The sequence below is a fragment of the Barbus barbus genome, assembly GCF_936440315.1.
Source record: "Barbus barbus genome assembly, chromosome: 40".
Taxonomy (NCBI): Eukaryota; Metazoa; Chordata; class Actinopteri; order Cypriniformes; family Cyprinidae; genus Barbus; species Barbus barbus.
This window is the reverse complement of record NC_136718.1, coordinates 912,292-934,422: the sequence shown is the minus strand read 5'-3', so window position 1 is coordinate 934,422 and position 22,131 is coordinate 912,292. Positions and strand designations below refer to the sequence as shown.

Below are 22,131 nucleotides of genomic sequence, written 5' to 3'. Positions count from 1 at the left end.
TGTTCTGGTCAGATGAGACCAAAATCCAGCTCTTTGGCATCATCTCAACTCGCCGTGTTTGGAGGAGGAGGAATGCTGCCTATGACCTCAAGAACACCACCCCCATGTCAAACATGGAGGTGGAAACATTATGCTTTGGGGGTGTTTCTCTGCCAAGGGGACAGGACACCTGCACTGCATCAAAGGGATGATGGATGGGGCCATATACCGTAAAATATTAGATGAGAACCTCCTTCGCTCAACCAGAACACTGAAGATGGGTCGTGGATGGGTATTCCAGCATGACAATGACCCAAAACACACGGCCAAGCCAACAATGGAGTGGCTCAAGAAGAAGCACATTAAGGTCCTGGAGTTGCCTAGCCAGTCTCCAGACCTTCATCCCATAGAAAATCTGTGGAGGGAGCTGAAGGTTCGAGTCGCCAAACGTCAGCCTCGAAACCTTAATGACTTGGAGAGGATCTGCAAAGAGGAGTGGGACAAAAGCCCTCCTGAGATGTGTGCAAACCTGGTGAACAACTACAGGAAACGTCTGACCTAATTAGACCTGAAGTACTAATAAATAAATACATTTAATTGAAACTAAGTCATGTTTTGCTTGGGGGTCAAATACTTATTTGACTTACTAAAATGTAAATCTTTTTTAACATTTGTATGCTGTTTTTTTCTGGATTTTTTTGTTTGATATTCTCTCTCTATCAGTTCAAATAAACCTACCATAAAAATGATAAACCCTTATTTTTTTAAGCGGGCAAACTTACAAAATCAGCAGGGGATCAAACAATTATTTTCCCCACTGTATGCTTATATCTGCCTATCAGCAGTGTTAGGGAAAGTTACTTTTAATAGTAATGCATTAAAATAATGCATTACTCCGTAAAAAAGTAACTAATTACGTTAGTTACTTTTTTATAGAAAGAATTGTGTTGTTACTTTTGCGCTACATTTGTTGTTACTTATGCGTTACTTTTTAAACCTAGGGGCTTGCTTGTTTGTTTTTAATATAAAAAGTTGTATTTTTGGCAAACGTAAAAGCACTTTTACACCAAGACTGAAATGAATAAGGCTCAGGCTGAAGGAAAACTAAATTTACGTCTGTACAGTAGAACACAGGAGTTCAACATTCTTCAGCAATAAAAAATTAAGCTCAAATTTTAGTTTATCTAAAGTAATTTTTGCTTATTAGTATGGTTGAATTGGATGATCGAAGGTCAGCAGCAAAAACGCTGGTTAATAAAATGTGATTAAACACAAAGGATATTTGTGGTATTTAACATATTTATTGCAGGTTTGCATCATATTTTGAGTTTGCAATGTTTTTTTCTTTTTTATTCATCTGTTTTTGTGCAGTGAGATTAATGCATGTTGACATTTGGTCTATAATTACAGTAACATCATGTTCACACAGCGCACACACCGCCTCTGCACTTACTCCCCATTTCTCTCAACTAGTTGCTAGTCAATACATGGGAAAACAAAGTATCTTGCATTATTATTTGAAAAAGTAACTCCGATATTTTCTTGTAAATTAAAAAGTAATGCATTACTTTACTAATTACTTGAAAAAAAAAATCTGATTACGTAACTCATGTTACTTGTAATGTATTATCCCCAACACTGCCTATCAGTGATTTTTAATGTATTTAAGAACAAGTTATCAGTTTTATTATATGTGAAGTCTTATTAATTCTGATGGGTTTCTGTTCTGTCCTCTGCTTAGCTGTGCCTGGAATTTCGAGCGCACAACTGGTGGAATCCATCAACCTCCCCCTTGAAACTGAGTTCACACTGAAGGGTCTGAATCCTCAGATCCAATACCACTTCAAACTCAGAGCACTCACTGCTGCTGGTGATGGTGAGCCTATAGAAATGGAGGGTGCCACCTTGTTGGATGGAGGTGAAAATTCACAGTCAAATTCCAGCATTCTCAGTTTAGTGTATTACAGGACACAATGTAACCTTTTCTGATCTACAATGTTGCATTATCTACCTGTTCCCTCTGCAGAACCACCATCTGCAATCAACATCGTAGCTGGACAAACATCGGTTAACGTCAGTTGGGTGCCAGGAGAAAGACGTAACATTGCCTTTAGCTTCCTTTACCTGAAAAAAAGTGGTGAGAGTCTGATCAACTTTGATCTACTTTTCCTGAACCCTTAAGGAATGAAATATAGTTCATTTTCCCTCTGTCATATTATCATCATTGATGTTGTTCATCGCCATCATCAAACATTAGCGATGAAAGTCTGTAATCATAATTTTTATTTATTGCTAGAGTATATTTTGTTCATGTTCGGATGAACTCTAAAATGCATCTAAAAACTAAATACAGCATATGTATATATAAAGAGCTATATGTGACCCTGGACCATAAAAAACTGTCATGAGGGTCATTTTTTAATTGAATTTAATTGATTGTATGCACCATCTGAAAGCTGAATTAATCAGATTTCCATTGATGTATGGTTTGTTAGGATAGGACAGTATTTGCCTGAGATAGATTTATTTGAAAATCTGGAATCTGAGGGTGCAAAAAAAATCTAAATACTGAGAAAAATATCTGTGCTACTCATGACTGCTTTTGTGCTCCAGGGTCACAAATAAATGTGTATCCTCTAAAGCAAAGATGCCCAAACCAGGGTATCTGGGCCAAATTAGGCACACCATTCGATGTCATAGGATGGAGCAAAAATAGGGGAATCTTCATTTCTAAAATTGGAACGTATAATTCTTTTGCATTGAAATGTAGAGATTTTAAGCAAGTTTTATGTTGATATTATAGTTAGATATAATGCAACATGTTTGATTTTTTTGGCCACTATGCTCATAGGCTCACATAGCGGGATTCCAATTGGTCAGTAAAATATGTAAAATGAAAGCTTTTTAATGAAAAATGGAATCTAGGTGGGACTAAGTCATTTGGCTAAATGTATTGGTATGATCAATGTTACGTTGTAGGTGTACTGATCAGTACTAATTTGTGTGGGTTGGAGGTACAGGTTTTGCCCAAATGTCCCCCCATGAGAAAACCTGAAATAAATGTATGCTATTCAGGCTGAACTCATCAATGATGATGTTGTTTGTGTGTATGTTAGTGGGTGGTGAATGGGAAGAGTCGGAGAAGGTCAACTCCTCGCAGGCGTTCTATCAGCTGCAGGGTCTGACGCCGGGCGTTCAGTACCACCTACGGATCCTGCCCGGAAACAACTCCTGGGAATTCAAAACGGCTGGACCAGGTACAGGCTAGTAACAACCATCTCTGGATTGTTTTATTTATTCCATACTTTCACGTGTTGTCTCTTTCTCAGAGCTGCGTGAGTTGCCCAGCAGCTTTGCGACTCAGGGCTGGTTCATCGGACTCATCAGCGCCATGGTTCTGCTGCTGCTGGTGCTGCTCATTCTGTGCTACATCAAGAAGAGCAAGGGAGGAAAGTATTCAGGTAACACACAAAGCACCTCCCACAGTTTGCTGAAACTGTGTGCCTCTCGTTCTTGGTGATAGCAGCCTTCTGTGGTCTGATGGTTTTGACTTAGTCCCGGTCGTAGTTAAACCCTGGGTGTGAAAACATCAACCAGATGAAGGTAGTAGTATCATTAATTACAAGACTGTGTTCTTTACTACATGCAATGAAACTGGAAATCTCTGTAGCAGTCCCTGTCCTCATACAGAAGACCAAGAATGGCAGTATCATTTGAAATTTTTACAAAAATATTCCCAGGATGGAGACTCCTATACTCATTAGTGTATAGTGTAAATAACAGTGGTGAACATACATACCCTTGGGGAACACCAATACTAATGGACCTGCACTTGGCAAGAGTCTGCTTCGCTTGAACTTGTTGAGTCCTACCGGTAAGAAACAAATGGAACTATTTGATACTGTTTGGATTGACAGCCAAGATGTTAAGTTTGGAGAGCATAAGGTGTGGCTGTATGGTATTGAAAGCAGAGCTCAGATCAAGGAAGAAAAACCTGGCCTTTAGGATCCTCCAGATGTTTTACAACATGATGCAGCATAGTCAGTATAGCATCATTAGTGCCCCTTTTGTTCTGATAGGGATCAAGATGGTTCTTAACCTCTTCTTTAAGCTTCCACAGCATGATCCACTCCAAACATGGCATCACATTACAGGTTAAGGGTATTAAGGAGTCATTATACACCTCAGGACTTGAGCTGGTATAATAATAGATTTTGTTTTCAAATATCTGGAATGATATGTGAAGCGACAGTCCTCTGGAAAATGTCCACCCGTGCAGGGGCTAATTCCTCTGCAAATGTTTTCAGGATAAAATGCAGAAAGACCATCCAGACCAGACACCTTTTTTTAGTGTCTAGATCTTTTTAAAACCTTAATAACATCAGCCAGCATTATTGGCAGCTTGAGTACAGAATCATAACAGCTCCCAGAACATCACTATAATCACAGGACCTACACTGTAAAAATCAAGCTCATTAAGCCCATATTTTTCCTTTTAGGTATTATAATAGTTATACACCTTCCCTTAGACCACAACTTTTTTTTTTATCAATATCGATTAAAACTCTATAATGCTTATGTGTTTCTCTTATTTTGTTATTAAGCTACTTTGCGACCATTTATTTCATAGGTTCAGGGTCCTTCTATTCAAAGCCAAGTGTGTGTGTGTGTGAGTGTGTGTTTACACTCATTAATCTCCTTTGTGATATAAGGCTTGTTGTTTGGAACATGTTTGACCTGTTTAACTGGTATCACAGAATCTACACAGAACTTGACTTACGCAGACCTGATTTTATTATCCCTGTCAATGCTTGGATGTTACAGTGCTTCCCAGTGAGCACAGAGAAAACAGGCTTTCAATATCTCCGCATTCTCAGGAGACCAAAGTCTCACCACCTTGGTTACAAGCTTGCTTGACTTCAGCAAATTACAGTAGAGGAATAAGCTGCAATGTACTATGGTCAGAATTTGCTATTGGTAGTTTAACTTTTGCAATATATGCATTACGGGAACACTTTCAGTATGCACCGTGTCTGAAACGCTTGTAAAAACACTCCAATTCTGTTGGCCAAGGCAGTCATGTGACATTACTCAGCGCACTGACGTGACTATAAAAGCACACTCGACACCATCGAGTTCAATTTGTCTGAAGAAAGAGATGCAGACATGTAGTATGGCAACTCAACACAGCATATGGTTCTCTTCTCTGGGAACCAGGGTACATAACCCCTTGACGTTTGTATGGGAACTCAACGCTGCATCAGTTGCTGATGATATAAAAATGTTAATATCCGCTGCACCAGTGGTTCTCAATTCTGGTCCTGGGGCACCACTGTTCTGCACATTTTGTATGTCTTTCTTATTTAATTCACCTGATTCAGATCATCAGCTCATTAGGATGGAGATCCAGAGCAGTGGTACCCCAGGACTAGAATTGAGAAAGAACCACTGCACTACACCATACTGAAAAATGCCTCCACACAATACTGTGTGTGTGTGTGTGTGTATATAGTATATATATATATATATATATATATATATATATATATATATATATATATATATATATATATATATATCAATCAAGCTATTTCTCTTCCTCGGGAGAGCCCACTCAACTCCTTACCAAAGGTATGTACGGAATTTTAAATACGAATAGTCTATTTGGCAATTTGTTAAAGTAATTTTTATTTTTATTTTTTGTATTTCAGTGAAAGAAAAAGAGGAGGATCAGGTCAATGGGGCCCGCACAATGAAAGATGGAGAGTTTGGAGAGTACAAGTAAGTGCAGTTTATGTCACATTATTGTGTATTTATTTACACAAGTAGCTATGACATTTCCCTTTTGTGGTGATCATTATTATGTAACACGGGGCATCTAACATGAAGAGTTTAATCTCACAGAACCTGTCAGTGGCCTGGAGAGTGACGTAGAATTTCTGGAGAGATTTTATTAGATATAATATATATTTTTATACCATATAACATTATATAATAGATACAATAGATTTTTATATTATGTATTATTTCATAAAATAGACATTATTGTGTCTAAAATATTCTTATAAAATATAACTTTATTTGGAATTTTGATTGACAGGTTGATTGACATGGTACATATGCCTATGTATATTCACTCTTTCTCTCTATGTATGCACTTGTGTGTGTGTGTGTGTGTGTGTGTGTGTGAGAGAGAGAGAGAGTGTGTGTGTGTGTGTGTGTGTGTGTGTGAGAGAGAGTGTGTGTGAGAGAGAGAGTGTGTGTGTGTGTGCCATGCGTGCACACTTTTTAATGCATAGCGTAATGTGCTGCTTTAAATACTAAGTAAAGACGTATGATTAGTTACATTTTAGTTATTAGTCATGCAGTACATTTACATTTATGCATTTAGCAGACGCTTTTATCCAAAGCAACTTACATTGCATTCAAGTTACAGTTTTGACATTTTTTTTTTTTTATCAGTTCTTGCTTTCCCTGGGAATCGAACCCATGACCTTGGCATTGCTAGCGCCATGCTCTACTATTTGAGCTACATGAAAACACAGTAATGTAACACACATGCATTTTCAATAATCTTATGCCACATATTTGGCATAAGATTATTTTTAGAACTGACAAACTATTTAGAATATTATAAATATTATTAGGGCAGATAGGGTTAATAGTATGCACATTGGGACGCAGGGACTGTGTGTTTCTATGCGATAGCAAAAGCACTTTATTTGACCTTCCGAAAGTAGATGCATTTAGGAATCATTAAGAGTACTTACAACAGAACAGCAACGCATTTTATGGACAACCTTTTCGTGACCCTAGGAGACGAGGTAATTCTGTATTTATTTAAGTATTTGCTATTGACTGTTCAAATGCGGAGTTGCACATCGTGTGTGTGTGTGTGTGTGTGTGAGCGCGCGCGTGTGAGAGAGGGAGAGAGAGAAAGGGTCACATATCACTGTGGAGTCAGCTATCTTAATCGCGGCTTGTGTGTGTGTGTGTGTGTTTGTTTGTGTGTGTGTGCTCTCGTGTGTGAGAGAGGGAGACACAGTCACAAAATCTGACTTTGCTGCAGTAGAGTTGAACTGCTGTTTCGTTTGGCCAGAGAAGAACTGCCCAGCGATGGTTCAAGATTGTGGCATGGGGACATAACGTCTCCGTTCCCTCCATCAGGGAACGAGGGTTACGTACGTAACCGAGACGTTCCCTATCTGTCGGTCACTACGAGTTATGTCGTGACGACATTAGGGGTCTATGGAAAGCGCCACAACCTGAACCCCGTCACGACCTTGTGGCATGCAGATGTTGACAAGCTAGCGTGTGACAGACAAATGCGATGCGAAGGTCGCAACCTTCCCGTCGCCCCAGCGCAAATTCGCTAACCTTGGCGCCCGCAGGGACCACTGAGTACATTGCTGCTGGAGATAGCCAAGCCACTGTTCCTTTCCCCAGAAATCGGAAGGGATTTCGACCTCCTATGAAAGACTGCTTCAAGTCTTTCCTGTTTGTTGTTACAGCCCGGCAGTAACGACGGGGAAGCGAGCCTTCCGGAGAAGGGCGCTACGGAGGCCACACCCTGCCCGAAGGGAGGTAACGTGTGGAGACACTGGTATGGACTGGCCCAAGCCTGGGGCAGTGCTACATACGCCTGGACCCTGGGGCAGATCCTACCTAGGAGAAGGGAGGAAGGCTGCCAGCAGGGTCTGACAGAGCTCTGTCAAAGGGAAGACACGGGTTTACCGTGAGGGAAACCGTACCGTGGATGAATACACATGTGGGATCACCCGAAGGGAATCAGGCCACACGGGCACCTAGCCGAGTACAGGGGCTGACCGGAGACCCGGGCAAGCTAACACCGGTACTGGGCCTGGCGTCAGACTGCTCCGCCCAGCCTGACTGCCGGGGGTGCTGGAGGAACTCCGCCAGGGTTCGCCGTCCGGGGAACTAACTGGAGGAGAGAATAGGCGCTCGTATCCCCGGGTAAGGGGGAATGGCGCAGCAAGCGTGACACCGGCCAACTCTTCCCGCCACTTACCTGTTACCCAACACACGGGAAGAGACTGGCTCAACGCGGAGACTGTAAAATCTCGCGAAGGTGTTCGGTGTCGCCCAGCCCGCAGCTCTACAGATGTCTGCCAAAGAGGCGCCGTGCGCCAGCGCATAGGAGGAGGCAACATTCCGTGTGGAGTGAGCCCTCACCCCGAGGGGGCACGGCTCGCCTTGGGATTGGTACGTCAAGGCGATGGCATCCACTATCCAGTGGGCCAACCTCTGCTTGGAGACAGCCTTCCCTTTCTGCTGACCTCCGTGGCAGACAAAGAGCTGCTCAGAGCTTCTGAAGCTCCGGGTGCGGTCCACGTATATGCGCAGCGCTCTTACGGGACACAGCAACGCCAAGGCTGGGTCTGCCTCCTCCGAGGGCAGTGCTTGCAGGTTCACCACCTGATCGCGGAAAGGCGTGGTGGGAACCTTAGGCACGTATCCAGGCCGGGGTCTCAGGACAACGTGAGAGTAGGCCGGCCCAAACACAAGGCACTCTTCGCTTACCGAAAATGCTTGAAGGTCCCCGACCCTCTTGATGGAAGTGAGCACGGTCAGGAGCGCTGTCTTGGCCGACAGGAATTTCAGCTCGACTGAGTCCAGCGGCTCAAAGGGACCCCTCTGAAGTCCAGCCAGGACAATAGAGAGATCCCAGGAGGGCATCAGGGGTGGCCTAGGAGGATTAACCTCCTGGCACCCCTCAGGAACCTCACGATGAGATCGTGCTTCCCCAGGGACCGGCCGTCCACTGCATCGTGATGGGCCGCAATAGCAGCCACGTACACTTTCAAGGTGGAGGGCGACAGCCCGCGCTCCAACCTCTCTTGCAGGAAAGAAAGCACCACTCCAATCGTGCATCTTCGGGGGTCCTCCCGCCGAGAAGAACACCAGTCCGCGAACAGACTCCACTTCAGCCTGTGGCAGGCCACTCAAGTCTGCCGCGTCCCATCCAGGAGCCGCACATGGCGGTTCCACAGACCTGGACGCGGGTGCCGTATGGTGCCGAGCCCCTGAGAAAGAAGGTCCTTCCTCAGAGGGATGCGCCAGGGAGGGGCTGTCGCGAGGAGGGTGAGTTCCGGAAATCAGGTCCGGGTGGGCCAATATGGCGCAACCAACAAGACCTGCTCCTCGTCCTCCCTGACCTTGCACAGTGTCTGTGCGATCAGGCTCACTGGGGGAAACGCATACTTGCGCAGAGCCCGAGGCCAGCTGTGTGCCAGTGCGTCCGTGCCGGGGGGGGCCTCGGCCAGGGAGAAATACAGCTGGCAGTGGGAGGACTTGCGGGAAGCAAACAGGTCTACCTGAGCTTCCCCGAATCGACTCCAAATCAGCCGGATCGTCTCGGGATGGAGTCGCCATTCTCCGGGGACGTGAGCTCCCCCGGAATGTGGACGGCGCGCAGCGATTTGAGCTGTGACTGACTCCAGAGGAGGAGATGGCGGGCGAGCTGTGACATGCGGCGTGATCGTAGACCTCCCTGCCGGTTGATGTACGAAACAGCCGCAGTGTTGTCCGTGCGGACCAACACGTGCTGGCCTAGGAGCAGTGGCCGGAACTGCTTTAAGGCCAGATGCACTGCCAACAGCTCTAGGCAGTTGATGTGCCAAAGCAGTCGAGGCCCCATCCAGAGCCCCGAGGCTGCCTGCCCGTTGCATGTAGCGCCCCAGCCCATGCTGGAGGCATCTGTTGTGACAACAACATGCCGGGACACTTGTCCTAAGGGCACCCCGGCCCGTAGGAAGGCAAGGTCCGACCAGGGGCTGAAAGAGCGGCGACACGATAGCGTGATGGTGACACGACGTGTCCCGCGGCGCCATGCCCATCTCGGGACCCGTGAGTGTAACCAGTGCTGAAGTGGTCTCATATGAAGCAACCCGAGCGGCGTGACTGCGGCTACGGATGCCATATGCCCCAGGAGCTGCTGAAACTGTTTCAGCGGAACCACTGTCCTGCCTCTGAAGGAACTCAGGCAGTTCAGCACTGATTGGGCACGCTCTTCCGAGAGACGTGCCATCATACTCACAGAGTCTAACTCCACACCGAGAAAAGAGATTCTCTGCACAGGGGAGAGCTTGCTCTTTTCCCAGTTGACCCGAAGCCCCAACTGGCTGAGGTGCCGGAGCACCAGGTCCCCGTGACCACCCAACTGTTCTCGCGATCGGGCCAGGATGAGCCAATCATCGAGATAGTTGAGGATCCTGACGCCCACTTCCCGTAACGGGGCAAGGGCGCCCTCCGCCACCTTCGTGAAGGCACGGGGAGACAGGGAGAGCCCGAAGGGGAGGACCCTGTACTGCCATGCCCGCCCCTCGAACGCAAACCGTAGGAACGGCCTGTGTCGAGGGCGAATCGAGACATGAGAGTAAGCGTCCTTCAGGTCGATCGCTGCAAACCAATCCACGGAGTGAACTCATCTGCGTCAACATCTTGAACGGGAGCTTGTGTAGGGCCCGATTCAAGACTCGCAGGTCCAGGATTGGCCGAAGGCCACCGCCTTTCTTGGGCACGATGAAGTAGGGGCTGTAAAACCCCTGCCTCATCTCGGCTGGAGGGACCGGCTCGATTGCACCCTTTGCCAGAAGGACAGCAATCTCCTCGCGCAGGACAGGTGCATCTCGGACTGCCACCGAAGTCTCGAGGATGCCGCTGAACCTGGGCGGCCGCCTGGCGAACTGAATCGCATAGCCGAGTCGAACTGTGCGAATGAGCCAGCGAGACGGGCTGGGTAGCGCAAGCCACGCCCCCAGATACCGTGCAAGCGGCACCAAAGGCCCAATCGACGTGCCCGCAGTGGTGCAGCGAGGGGGAGTAAGGTTGGATGGAACAGAAGGCAGTGCGTTCTGACTCATCCCCACAAAACTCCCTAAGTCCCCGGGGGGACTGGCTAGAGGTGCGCGGGGAGGCATCGCGTCCCCAGACCGCACTCTCTTGGCCACTGGCAATATGGGTCCCGGGTGAGAGTGAGGAGGCATTGCGTCACACACTGTCAGCCCGCAGACCTGGGAACCCGGAGGAAAGGGAAATTGCTCTTTCTTTGACAATGTGGGTACCACTGGCCCTTGAGCCAGTGGCGGAACAGAAAGAAAAGAAAACACAGGATTCTCCACCCGGCCCTCCTCCGGGGGAAGGAGCGACGCTAGCCTCGTCGTCTCCTGGGAAAGAGCAAATTCCTCCATCTCCGGGTTGTGCGCGTCAGGGCCGCTTTGTCGTCTTCCTGGAGGACTTGGCGGCCGGCTGAGGCGCAGGGGGCGCCGCACTCCTGCGAGAGGCTCGACGCACCGGCCTAGGTGACGACTCAGCACGGGGCGGATCAGCTCTGGAGGACGCAGGAGGGCGCCCACGGCGACCAGCAGACTGGGGCCTGGCCCTTGGGCCAGCGGTGGCAGCTGGAGCATCCCGCCGTTTAGGGAGGATGTGCTGAATTGCCTCCGTCTGCTTTTGTACTGCCGAGAATTGCTGGGCAAAACCCTCGACAGTGTCGCCAAATAGCCCCGTCTGGGAGATGGAGGCGTCGAGAAAGCGTACTTTGTCGACGTCCTTCATCTCGGCCAGATTGAGCCAGAGATGGCGCTCTTGGACCACTAACGTGGACATCGCCTTCCCGAGGGACCGCGCCGTGACTTTCGTCGCCCGGAGAGCGAAGTCAGTCGCCGTGCGCAGCTCCTGCATCAACCCCGGGTCGGGACTACCCTCGTGCATTTGTTTTAGTGCCTTGGCCTGGTGAACTTGCAGGATGGCATGCAGGGCAGAGGCGGCCTGGCCCGCAGCGCTGTAGGCCTTGGCGGCGAGTGCGGCCGTCAGCTTACAGGCTTTGGACGGGAGACGCGGTCGATTCCTCCAGGTGGCGGCGTTTTGCGGGCACAGGTGCACCGCAACCGCTCTCCACCTGGGGAATATCCACGTACCCCCTGGCCGCCCCGCCATCGAGGGTAGTGAGGACGGAGGAGGGAGACGAGCGGCTTCTGGCTGAGAAAGGGGCCGTCCACGACTTCGTCAGCTCCTCATGCACCTCCGGGAAGAAAGGCACCGGGGCAAAGTGCGGCCGCTGGTCGCGTTTTGCGCCGATGAACCAATCATCCAGCCGCGAGGGCTCGGGACTGGGCGGTCTGTTGACCTCCAGCCCGATACTCACGGCTGCCCGGGCAAGCATGGCCGTCAACTCTGGGTCCGGATCGGCAGTGGCGACAACACCCGAGGGGGGCAGCCCCGCCGATCGTTCATCCTCAGAGGACGAAAGCCCATCCCCCGATGCCGCGATCGACATCTGATCCTCGGGCGGCGCACCAAATGAAATGCTGGCGGCCCCGTGAGGCGAACCAGCGAAATCACTCGGGAACCGGACGGAACAAGCGCTGCGGGAGGAGTAAGAGGTCCGCGGGGACGTGCCCGGCGGAGAAGCTCTTACCGTCACCCTCAGATCTCCCAGAGCGCCAGCCGGCGGTCCTCTGCTCGAGCCAGAGAGACCGGGACGGGTGGCGGCAGAGGGTGCCAATCCTTTCAGAAAGGAAAGGCGAGATCGCAGCGTTGCCATGTTCATACGCCCACAACAGGCGCATGACTCATCCACAAACGCATCTTCAGCGTGCTGGATGCCCAGACACTGAAGACAGCGCTCGTGACCGTCATCCGAGGACAGCAACCAAGAGAACACGGACGGAACGGCATCTTTAAAAAGACGCGAACCGTCCAGTGTTTTTAGAAATTTGCTTTTTCAGGTGAAGTGCCCAGGGGAATCGCTGCTGCAGGGACACCGCTGTCTGCACCGTAACGCCACCCAGGAACAAACTTCGAGGCAGACGGCTTTGTGGAGATCTGATCTGCTTTGAAGATTTCTCATCCACTCGGCTCCGAAGCAAAAATCTGATGAGTGGATGCACCTGTCGCCCTTTTATACCCGTATGCACGGGGAGTGGCTCAGGTATGCAAAATCCACTAGCCAAATTTCATTGGCGTTTTCTCTTATCAGAGGCAGTCGGGGCTCTCAAGTAAATCCCCTAATGTCGTCACGACATAACTCGTAGTGACCGACAGATAGGGAAATATATTTAGCTCTAGGAACTCTGTTTGGGGGAACTAAATTAGCTAAAACAGTTCTATAGAAGGTATCAGTGTATGCTGATTGGCCAAACTCATGCGAAACACCAGCTACCCGGCATTTTTTAAGAGTCATGTAAACATTTACTCCAGGAACATGGAAAACAGCGATAATGGCATTTTCCTGTTGTCTGCAGCGTTTTGTTCTTTTCTCAGCCTTGATGATAACACTGCAAAGTTGTCATAGGAGATTTAACCATCAAGGTGGAGTATGCTCTTGTAGCATGTCATGACTCGCTCGCCATCTCCTTTTAAATCACTTGTAATGCCTTGTAGGGAAGGACACACACAAAATAATTTCAAGACAGCATATTCCTTAGCAGGAGTTAAGACTTCCCCTCCCAGCATCTACATTTGACTGGCTGGCCGATTTCCTGCCCTAAATCTCCTTATCTCAGGAGACCTCTAAAAACCAGGATAAATTTGAGGCAACATCTGGATGTATTCCAGAATAGGAATTTACTGTGGCTTTCTTATCACTTAAACATAATTCAACCAGAAACAGGACAAAGACCTCTGGATCTGGACACGACCTCCTGACTGCTTAACAAGTAATTAATTGATGGTATCAACAAAGATGATGGTTTTACAACAGACGTCCGAGCTAAGAAAATCACCAGATCTACATTCGGAGTGACATTCCCATGACCTCCCGTTTCTCCCCAGCAGAGAAACGCGCCTTTTCTTCTTATTGGCAGAACAAAGAAAATCTGACCTTTTTGGGTGTTCCGAAAGACAAATAATAATTGTTGCTGCTACCGAAAGCAACATATACAGGTGCTGGTCATAAAATTAGAATATCATGAAAAAGTTGATTTATTTCAGTAATACCATTCAAAAAGTGAAACTTGTATATTAGATTCATTCATTACACACAGACTGATATATTTCAAATGTTTATTTCCTTTAATTTTGATGATTATAACTGACAACTAATGAAAGTCCCAAATTCAGTATCTCAGAAAATTAGAATATCAATTAAGACCAATGCAAAAAAAATGATTTTTAGAAATGTTGGCCAACTGAAAAGTATGAACATGAATAGTATGAGCATGTACAGCACTCAATATTTAGTTGGGGCTCCTTTGGCCTGGATTACTGCAGCAATGCGGCGTGGCATGGAGTCGATCAGTCTGTGGCACTGCTCAGGTGTTATGAGAGCCCATGTTGCTCTGATAGTGGCCTTCAGCTCTTCTGAATTGTTGGGTCTGGCGTATTGCATCTTCCAATACCCCATAGGTTTTCTATGGGGTTAAGGTCAGGCGGGTTTGCTGGCCAATCAAGAACAGGGATACCATGGTCCTTAAACCAAGTACTGGTAGCTTTGGCAGTCTATGCAGGTGCCAAGTCCTGTTGGAAAATGAAATCTGCATCTCCTTAAAGTTGGTCAGCAGCAGGAAGCATGAAGTGCTCTAAAACTTCCTGGTAGACAGCTGCGTTGACCTTGGATCTCAGAAAACACAATGGACCAACACCAGCAGATGACATGGCACCCCAAACCATCAATGACTGTGGAAACTTTACACTGGACCTCAAGCAACGTGGATTATGTGCCTCTCCTCTCTTCCTCCAGACTCTGGGACCTTGATTTCCAAAGGAAATGCAAAATTGACTTTCATCAGAGAACATAACTTTGGACCACTCAGCAGCAGTCCAGTCAAGACGCTTCTGTCTCTTGTTCAAGAGTGGCTTGACACAAGGAATGCGACAGCTGAAACCCATGTCTTGCATACGTCTGTGCGTGGTGGTTCTTGAAGCACTGACTCCAGCTGCAGTCCACTCTTTGTGAATCTCCCCCACATTTTTGAATGGGTTTTGTTTCACAATCCTCTCCAAGGTGCGGTTATCCCTATTGCTTGTACACTTTTTTCTACCACATCTTGTCCTTCCCTTCGCCTCTCTATTAATGTGCTTGAACACAGCTCTGTGAACAGCCAGCCTCTTTAGCAATGACCTTTTGTGTGTTGCCCTCCTTGTGCAAGGTGTCAATGGTCGTCTTTTGGACAACTGTCAAGTCAGCAGTCTTCCCCATGATTGTGTAGCCTACAGAACTACACTTAGAGACCATTTAAAGGCTTTTGCAGGTGTTTTGAGTTCATTAGCTGATTAGAGTGTGGCACCAGGTGTCTTCAATATTGAAAATTTTCACAATATTCTAATTTTCTGAGATACTGAATTTGGGACTTTCATTAGTTGTCAGTTATAATCATCAAAATTAAAGGAAATAAACATTTGAAATATATCAGTCTGTGTGTAATGAATGAATCTAATATACAAGTTTCACTTTTTGAATGGTATTACTGAAATAAATCAACTTTTTCATGATATTCTAATTTTATGACCAGCACCTGTATATATATAGACAATATATATTGAGGTTGTGTGTTTATTTTATGTCTTTCATATGCTTGGTGTGATTATTTAGAAGGTAGCATGTTAATCGATGCATTAACCCATGTAGTATATAAAATTAAGCTATGTACTTTGTGTATGCCAAATACCTGTTGTTTGATTTTGAATGAAAGCTAGTTGTGTCAGCGATAATTTGGTATGGATGAAAGTAGACTTTTCTCATCATAATAAGTATGATTAAAACACTTATAGGGATCTGCTAGGACATATTCTTAATTTACGCACGGAAAACTGAGCCGTGCGGGGCGGGGCTCCGCCCTACAGAAACACTTGTGATTGGATCAAACAGCAAAAGGGGCGAACTGAAATCAGCCCGTTAAAGACAGACGCCCAGCTTTGCTTGCTGCTTGCTCGTGCGCTGTTTGAAAACCTTGGCTTCGTCTCATTGAGTCGCGCCAAAGCTCTCCCAGCCATTAACATCTGGCCGAGCATTGAACAACTATCAATACTTAGTCAAACTTCTGAAGAAACCCTTGAAAGTCTGAAGCTACGCGAAAGGATCTCAAGGAAGCACTTCGAGCATCATCACGCCACAAAGAGGCCAACCAACCACCGAAGGGCATTCCTTGAAACTCGTCAGATGATGACACATCAGCAGTCAATCAGTCGGAGGTTCCCTCAGAGACCGCACGGAAACACCCGATCAGCTGTCAAACTCAACTTAAAGCAAGTAATCAAACAATTCTCCATAATTCTGCTGGAAACTGGTTGAAGTAATTTAAGAGCAAAGATAGACAAGTTCTCTACTTGAAACTTCCTCAGGGCATTGCGTTACCTATGCTAAAATTACCTATGCTAAAAGTTACCTATGCTCAAAAATGACCTAACCAATTCTGTATTACTGTGGCCACGGGAATAATCTGAATTGTTAAGACATACTGGTTTTAATGCTTGCTGGACAAGTTGTTAATGAGGTATCGTTAATAAGGTATAAGTTGGACATTTTGATTAATATCAATTAATCATAAATATTTAATCAATACGACCCGGCTTCCAAGAGCTAAAATTAAAATAATAGTTCTAAAATTACTACACACTGCATGCCATTCATTTCCTAGGGAAGCTCAATCAAGCAGCTAATGCACTCTCACATCCTCCCAGCCCACTTAATTTCCAGCAATTCTGTCGACTTGATTGTACAGGTAGTATTTGAACTGAGCTGGATAATGACAACACTGAATCAAAGATGAACTTACTTTAACTGAAAATTTGAGTGTTTACTATTGTTCTTTTGCATTATCAACACACTATTTTCTTATTTAGTACTGTAAACCTGCATTGACACAATCTGTATTGTTAAAAGCGCTATATAAATAAAGGTGACTTGACTTGACCAGCTGTTTTTTTCCCTGATTGAGGCCCCCCTCTGCACAGATGTAGCTGGCAAGTGCGTGTTTTCTCCAGTGAGCTTCCTTACAGAGACTCTGCGCAAAAAGATCAAGGATAATGAAGAGCAGGTCTTGATGGTTGCAACTTACTTGCCCATCTGCACCTGATGCTCCTCGCAACAGCACCTCCCTGGTGAATCCCCCTGAGGAAGTGGGATTCTGGATCTCTGGAACCTCCACGTGTGGCTTCTGTATGGGGCATGGTAGACTGAAGGGTCTTAACACAGGCAGTGACTGACACTATCACTCAGGGCCCCAACTACTAGGCAGGCTTATGTGCTGAGGTGGAGTATGTTTGTTGAGTGGTGTTATTCTCGCCAAGAAGCCCCGCAGAGATGTCCAATCAGTGTGGTGCTTTCTTTCCTGCAGGAAAGGTTGGAGAGGAGGCTGTCCCCTTCCACCTTGAACGTGTATGTTGTCGTCATTGCAGCAGATCATGACGCACTGGTTGAATGGTCCTCCGGAAAGCACAACCTGATCGCCAGTTTACTGAGAGGTGCCTATGAGGTTAAATCATCCAAGACTGCACCTCATCCCCTCTTTTTTCTCTGATTTCTCTGTCGTCCTTGCTGGACTACAGAAGGCTCCTTTTGAGCTGCTCGAGATCTTGTCAAGTCAAGTCATTATTATTTGTATAGTGCTCTTACGGGCAGTCGTGGCCTAATGGAGAGAGAGCTGGACTTGTAACCTGAAGGTCGTGGGTTCGAGTCTCAGGTCCAGCAGGGATTGTAGGTGGGGGAGTGAATAACCAACACTCTCTCCTCCCTCAATACCACGACTGAGGTGAGACCCTTGAGCAAGGCACCGAACCCCCAACTGCTCCCTAGGCGCCGCAGCATTGGCTGCCCACTGCTCCAGGTGTATATTCACTACTGTATGTACACTTGGATGGGTTAAATGCAGAGCACAAATTGCACAGAGCACACCACTTCCCTTTCCTTTCCCTTTAACAATGCAAACTGTGTCAAAGCAGCTTTACATCAGCTTGACAGTATTTAGATGGGGAAATAGTGTTTCGTAATAGTGTCATTCTCCTCTGGCCAGACAAAATCAGCAGTTTAAATCTAGGCTGCAGCAGAATTAGATTGTGTAAAGGACTCATCTGGTTCCCGAGGTCTTGTCCCGATGGCCGTCTAGGAGACAGGGTATTCACTGTGAATCAGTCTCTGGGGCTCATCTAGTAGTCCTGGTCTCCGCTGATGTTCTTTTCCCTTAAAACAGCTCTTCTGATCATTTTTACTTACATCATGAGGGTGAAGGACCTGCAGGCATTTTCGATTGACAAAATATGCTTTGAATTCGGGCCAGCTGATTCTCACATGATTTTGAGACCCTGGCCTGGATATGTGCCCAGAGTTCCCACCACTCCCTTCCAGGATCCGGTGGTGAACTTGCAAGCGCTGCCCCTAGAGGGGACAGACCCAGGCCTTGTACTGCTGTGTCCCATTCACACTTCAGTCAAGTCACCTTTATTTATATAGCGCTTTTAACAATGTAAATTGTGTCAAAGCAACTGCACAATATCAAAAAAGGAAAATAGTGTGTCAAAAATGTGAAATGAAAAGATTAAAAAAAAGATTTTCAGTTAAAGACATTTCATTATTGAATTCAGTGATGTCATCATCCAGCTCAGTTCAGTTTAAATAGTGTCTTTGCAATAAGGTCGACGATATCGCTGGAAATGAAGTGTCCCCAACTAAGCAAGCCAGAGGCGACAGCGGCAAGGAACCAAAACTCCATCGGTGACAGAATAGATGAAAAAACCTTGGGAGAAACCAGGCTCAGTCGGGGTGCAGTTCTCCTCTGGCCAAACGAACCAGCAGTTCAATTCCAACTGCAGCAAAGTCAGATTGTAAGAGCTCAACTGGTTCCAGTGGTTCGGGTCCTCACTGGGGATCTGTCTCTGGCGCTCATCTCGGTGTCCTGGTCTCCGCTGACATTCAGAGCTGTAGAGGTCGTCTCTGGGTGCTGATCCACCATCTGATGTGGATACGGACCGGATCGGGTGGCTACGGTGACTTGGGATATGTCCCTGGGGCTCATCCAGGTGGCCGGCCTCCGCCGACAATCAGGGCCACATACATCATCTCCCGGCGCTGATCCACCATCTGATCCGGACACAGACTGAGAAACAGAATAGAAACAGAGAAATATTAGCATAGATGCCATTTTTCTTATGATGTAACAAGTACATCATGTGTTATGGGGAGTGTTCCCGGTTCCGGTTGATCTAATTAATGCAGCCTAAAAATCCTTTAACGGATTTGAATAATAGAAGTGTATTAGTGTGTTATGTGTAAACCAGGTTAAAGAAATGTGTCTTTAATCTAGATTTAATCTGACAGAGTGTGTCTGCCTCCCGAACAGTATTAGGTAGATTGTTCCAGAGTTCGGGTGCTAAATAGCAAAAGGATCTGCCGCCCGCAGTCTATTTTGATATTCAAATTCAAATATAAATTCAAATTCAAATTCAAATATTCTAGGTATTATCAAATGGCCAGAGTTTTGAGAATGCAGCAGATGTGGAGGACTATAATGTGATAAGAGCTCGCTCAAGTACTGAGGAGCTAAGCCATTCAGGGCTTTATAAGTACGCATCGTGGAACACACCCATAGGTTCAGAAGCTTCAATAAGTTCTTGGTCTGCTTTGGAGGTCAGCAGAAGGGAAAGGCTTTCTCCAAACAGAGGTTGACACACTAGCTAATGGACGCCATCACCTTGGCTTACCATAGGTAGGGCGAGCCATGCCCCCTGGGTGTATAAGCTCATTCTACTTGGAGTGTCGCTTTCTTCTGGGCATTGGTGCACGACACTAATCTGGCAAACATTTGTAGAGCTACGGGCTGGGTGACACCTAACACCTTTGTGAGATTTTACAGTTTCTGGGTTAAACCGGTTTCCTCCAGTGTGTTGGCTATGAACAGGTAATAGATGGGAGGGCGGGTTCGGTGTCTTGCTTGCGGCACCATTGCTGTCTACAGGGTGCTTTTCTGCTCTTCCAGAAAGTTCCCCTCTGCTCAACAGAGGAGCCTGACTCCAGGCTTAGTAATTGTGTTGCATACCATTCAGTCAACCCTTGTGCTAGGCTAGGGGCACCTACATGAGATTATCTTCGGGCAGTCCTTTGCCTTTTTTGTAAACCTGTGCCTTTCCCTGGACAGTTTTCTTACGTCCACCCCTGCACTGTTAGTTGTTCCATCCCTGGTTAGGTAAGAACTACTGCAGCGGTATATGTAGTAATGTCCCTTGGTCAGTCCATATGTGCATAAGTGTATCTATATGTCACCTCCCCTTAGTTAGGATGTGGCTCTACTTCCCCAATGTAAATATATGTATGTATGTGTGTATCTGTGTGTGAGACCCCCTGCTGGCAAGTTGGAATGCGCACAGGCTATTTTTGAACTACCGGCAAAAAAGTAAAAAATGTCAATTTTGATCAAATTTGAGGTTATCACAAAAATTTGTTTGTTAAGCCCTTGTCTAGCAATCCTAATTCATTTTAATGGAAGTAATGACATAATGTAGAGGGGGGAAAAATATTTTGGGTGAATTTTGACCCTGCTAACATCTAAAGCTTATTGTTTGTCTCTGCTTTCATTCATACTCACGCTCACACACACAGATCTCTGGAGAGGTAAGAACAGCTTTCTCTCTCTAACTGTGTCGTGACTGTGCTCTTATTTCCTGGTCAGCTGTAATCCAAGCATCTGCTCTGTATCTCCTTCAGTGATATGGAGAAGTGCTCCATCAGTCAGCAGTCCATCTGCGAGAGCAAGCGCAGCAGCAAAGACAGTCTAGCCGACTACGGAGACAGTGTCGACATCCAGTTTAACGAGGACGGCTCCTTCATCGGCCAGTACAGCGGACGCAGAGATCCAAATGGTCACGGCACTCACGCCAGCTCGGGCGCCACGTCTCCCATCAATCCCAACATGCCTCCGCCCAGCCTCAGCTTTCCCACGTCTGTGACAGGATTCCTGGGGCCAAACTAACACTCCACCGCCACGCACACACATCCTTGACCATTTGAATGAGTGCCCTGATGGTATTAGACAGGTTATTGATTTCAGGACAGACAGTCGTTACTATATGACGCAAGAAACAACACCCGCAAACACCACCAGCTTCACTCTCTCATAATAATGACACATGTGTATCCGACAGACACGAATAATGTGCAGGACAGTTGCTTCTAACATTCCATCCAAGCTCTGAAAACTGTTTACAATGCTCACCTCGCTGCTTCAAGTGATGTTTGGACTGGAAGTTTTTCCAGTTCTCTCGCTGAAATTTTGCAGAAGAAGTGTGATAGACAGCATACACAAGCAGGGAAAAGGCACGAGTACAACTGTTTGAGAGTGTAGGGCAGACTTGGGCCTTGTTCACGTGGCACACAAATCAGATTTGTTTTGAAGATGGGACCTGTAGGAGTGCCCACCTGCACCGATTTCAGTCAGCAGACTGACTTTTTTTTTTTTTAACTGTTCAGACTTAACCAAAACAAAGCGATTTTGCTGCCTCTCTGAACAATGCCTTATGTCGAATACATCAGCTAAAATCACTGCAGTCAATAGAAGTCAGGTCTTAAAGGCTGAAAAGCGAAAATCTTTTTTTATTCATTATGGGTTGAAGGCATTCTTTTCCCATTCATGATTACAAAACGTTACAATTATTTGAAGTATTGTTTTTGTATTATTCTTATGTTCTTACTTTTTTTAAATATATGAAATATATGTATATACATCTTTTTTTTTCATAAAGGCTAATATATTTGGTCAATATTATCATATTTTATTTATTATTATTATTATTTTTTTGCTTGTAATGCATTTATCTTTATGAATTCATGTTTTATAAAACAGTATGTATGAACATTAATAATCTGCCATGTGTCTCTCTGTCTTAATAATCAAAGTTCAGGGCTTTTAACCGTTTATCATTTGTATTGTTGCCTAAGTGTGTTACCCAAGTGAGTTTTTAAAATAATGGTGTTTTTAATGCAATTTATTACGTTAAATCCCTTTGAAGTACATACAGCCCCTGCACTAAAGACAAATTTTGTGATCTTGACACTAACATATATTTTTAAAAGAAAAAAGAAAAAAACAGCAACAAAAACCGATTTCCTGCAGCAAATAACAGCATGAGATGTAGTTCTAGGCTAGTTGATGTAGTGTGAGGCTGTGCCTGTTGTTCTGCTGTAACGCTGAGGCCAAACCCCAA

At 46.1% G+C, this 22,131-nt stretch overlaps 1 protein-coding gene across 1 annotated transcript in view; it reads left to right on the top strand.

Moving 5' to 3' along the window:
• Positions 1-20,900, top strand: part of LOC306859435 (neural cell adhesion molecule L1.1-like) — a gene marked incomplete at both ends in the record, with an annotated part of 43,180 nt that extends 22,280 nt beyond the window's left edge. The window contains 6 exons of the mRNA XM_079400453.1: positions 1,721-1,897; positions 2,006-2,116; positions 3,096-3,236; positions 3,309-3,440; positions 5,691-5,760; positions 20,636-20,900. Coding sequence (XP_079256579.1) covers positions 1,721-1,897; positions 2,006-2,116; positions 3,096-3,236; positions 3,309-3,440; positions 5,691-5,760; positions 20,636-20,900 — 896 coding nt within the window. The remainder of the gene's footprint in view (positions 1-1,720; positions 1,898-2,005; positions 2,117-3,095; positions 3,237-3,308; positions 3,441-5,690; positions 5,761-20,635) is intronic.
• Between the last annotated feature and the right edge of the window lie 1,231 nt (positions 20,901-22,131).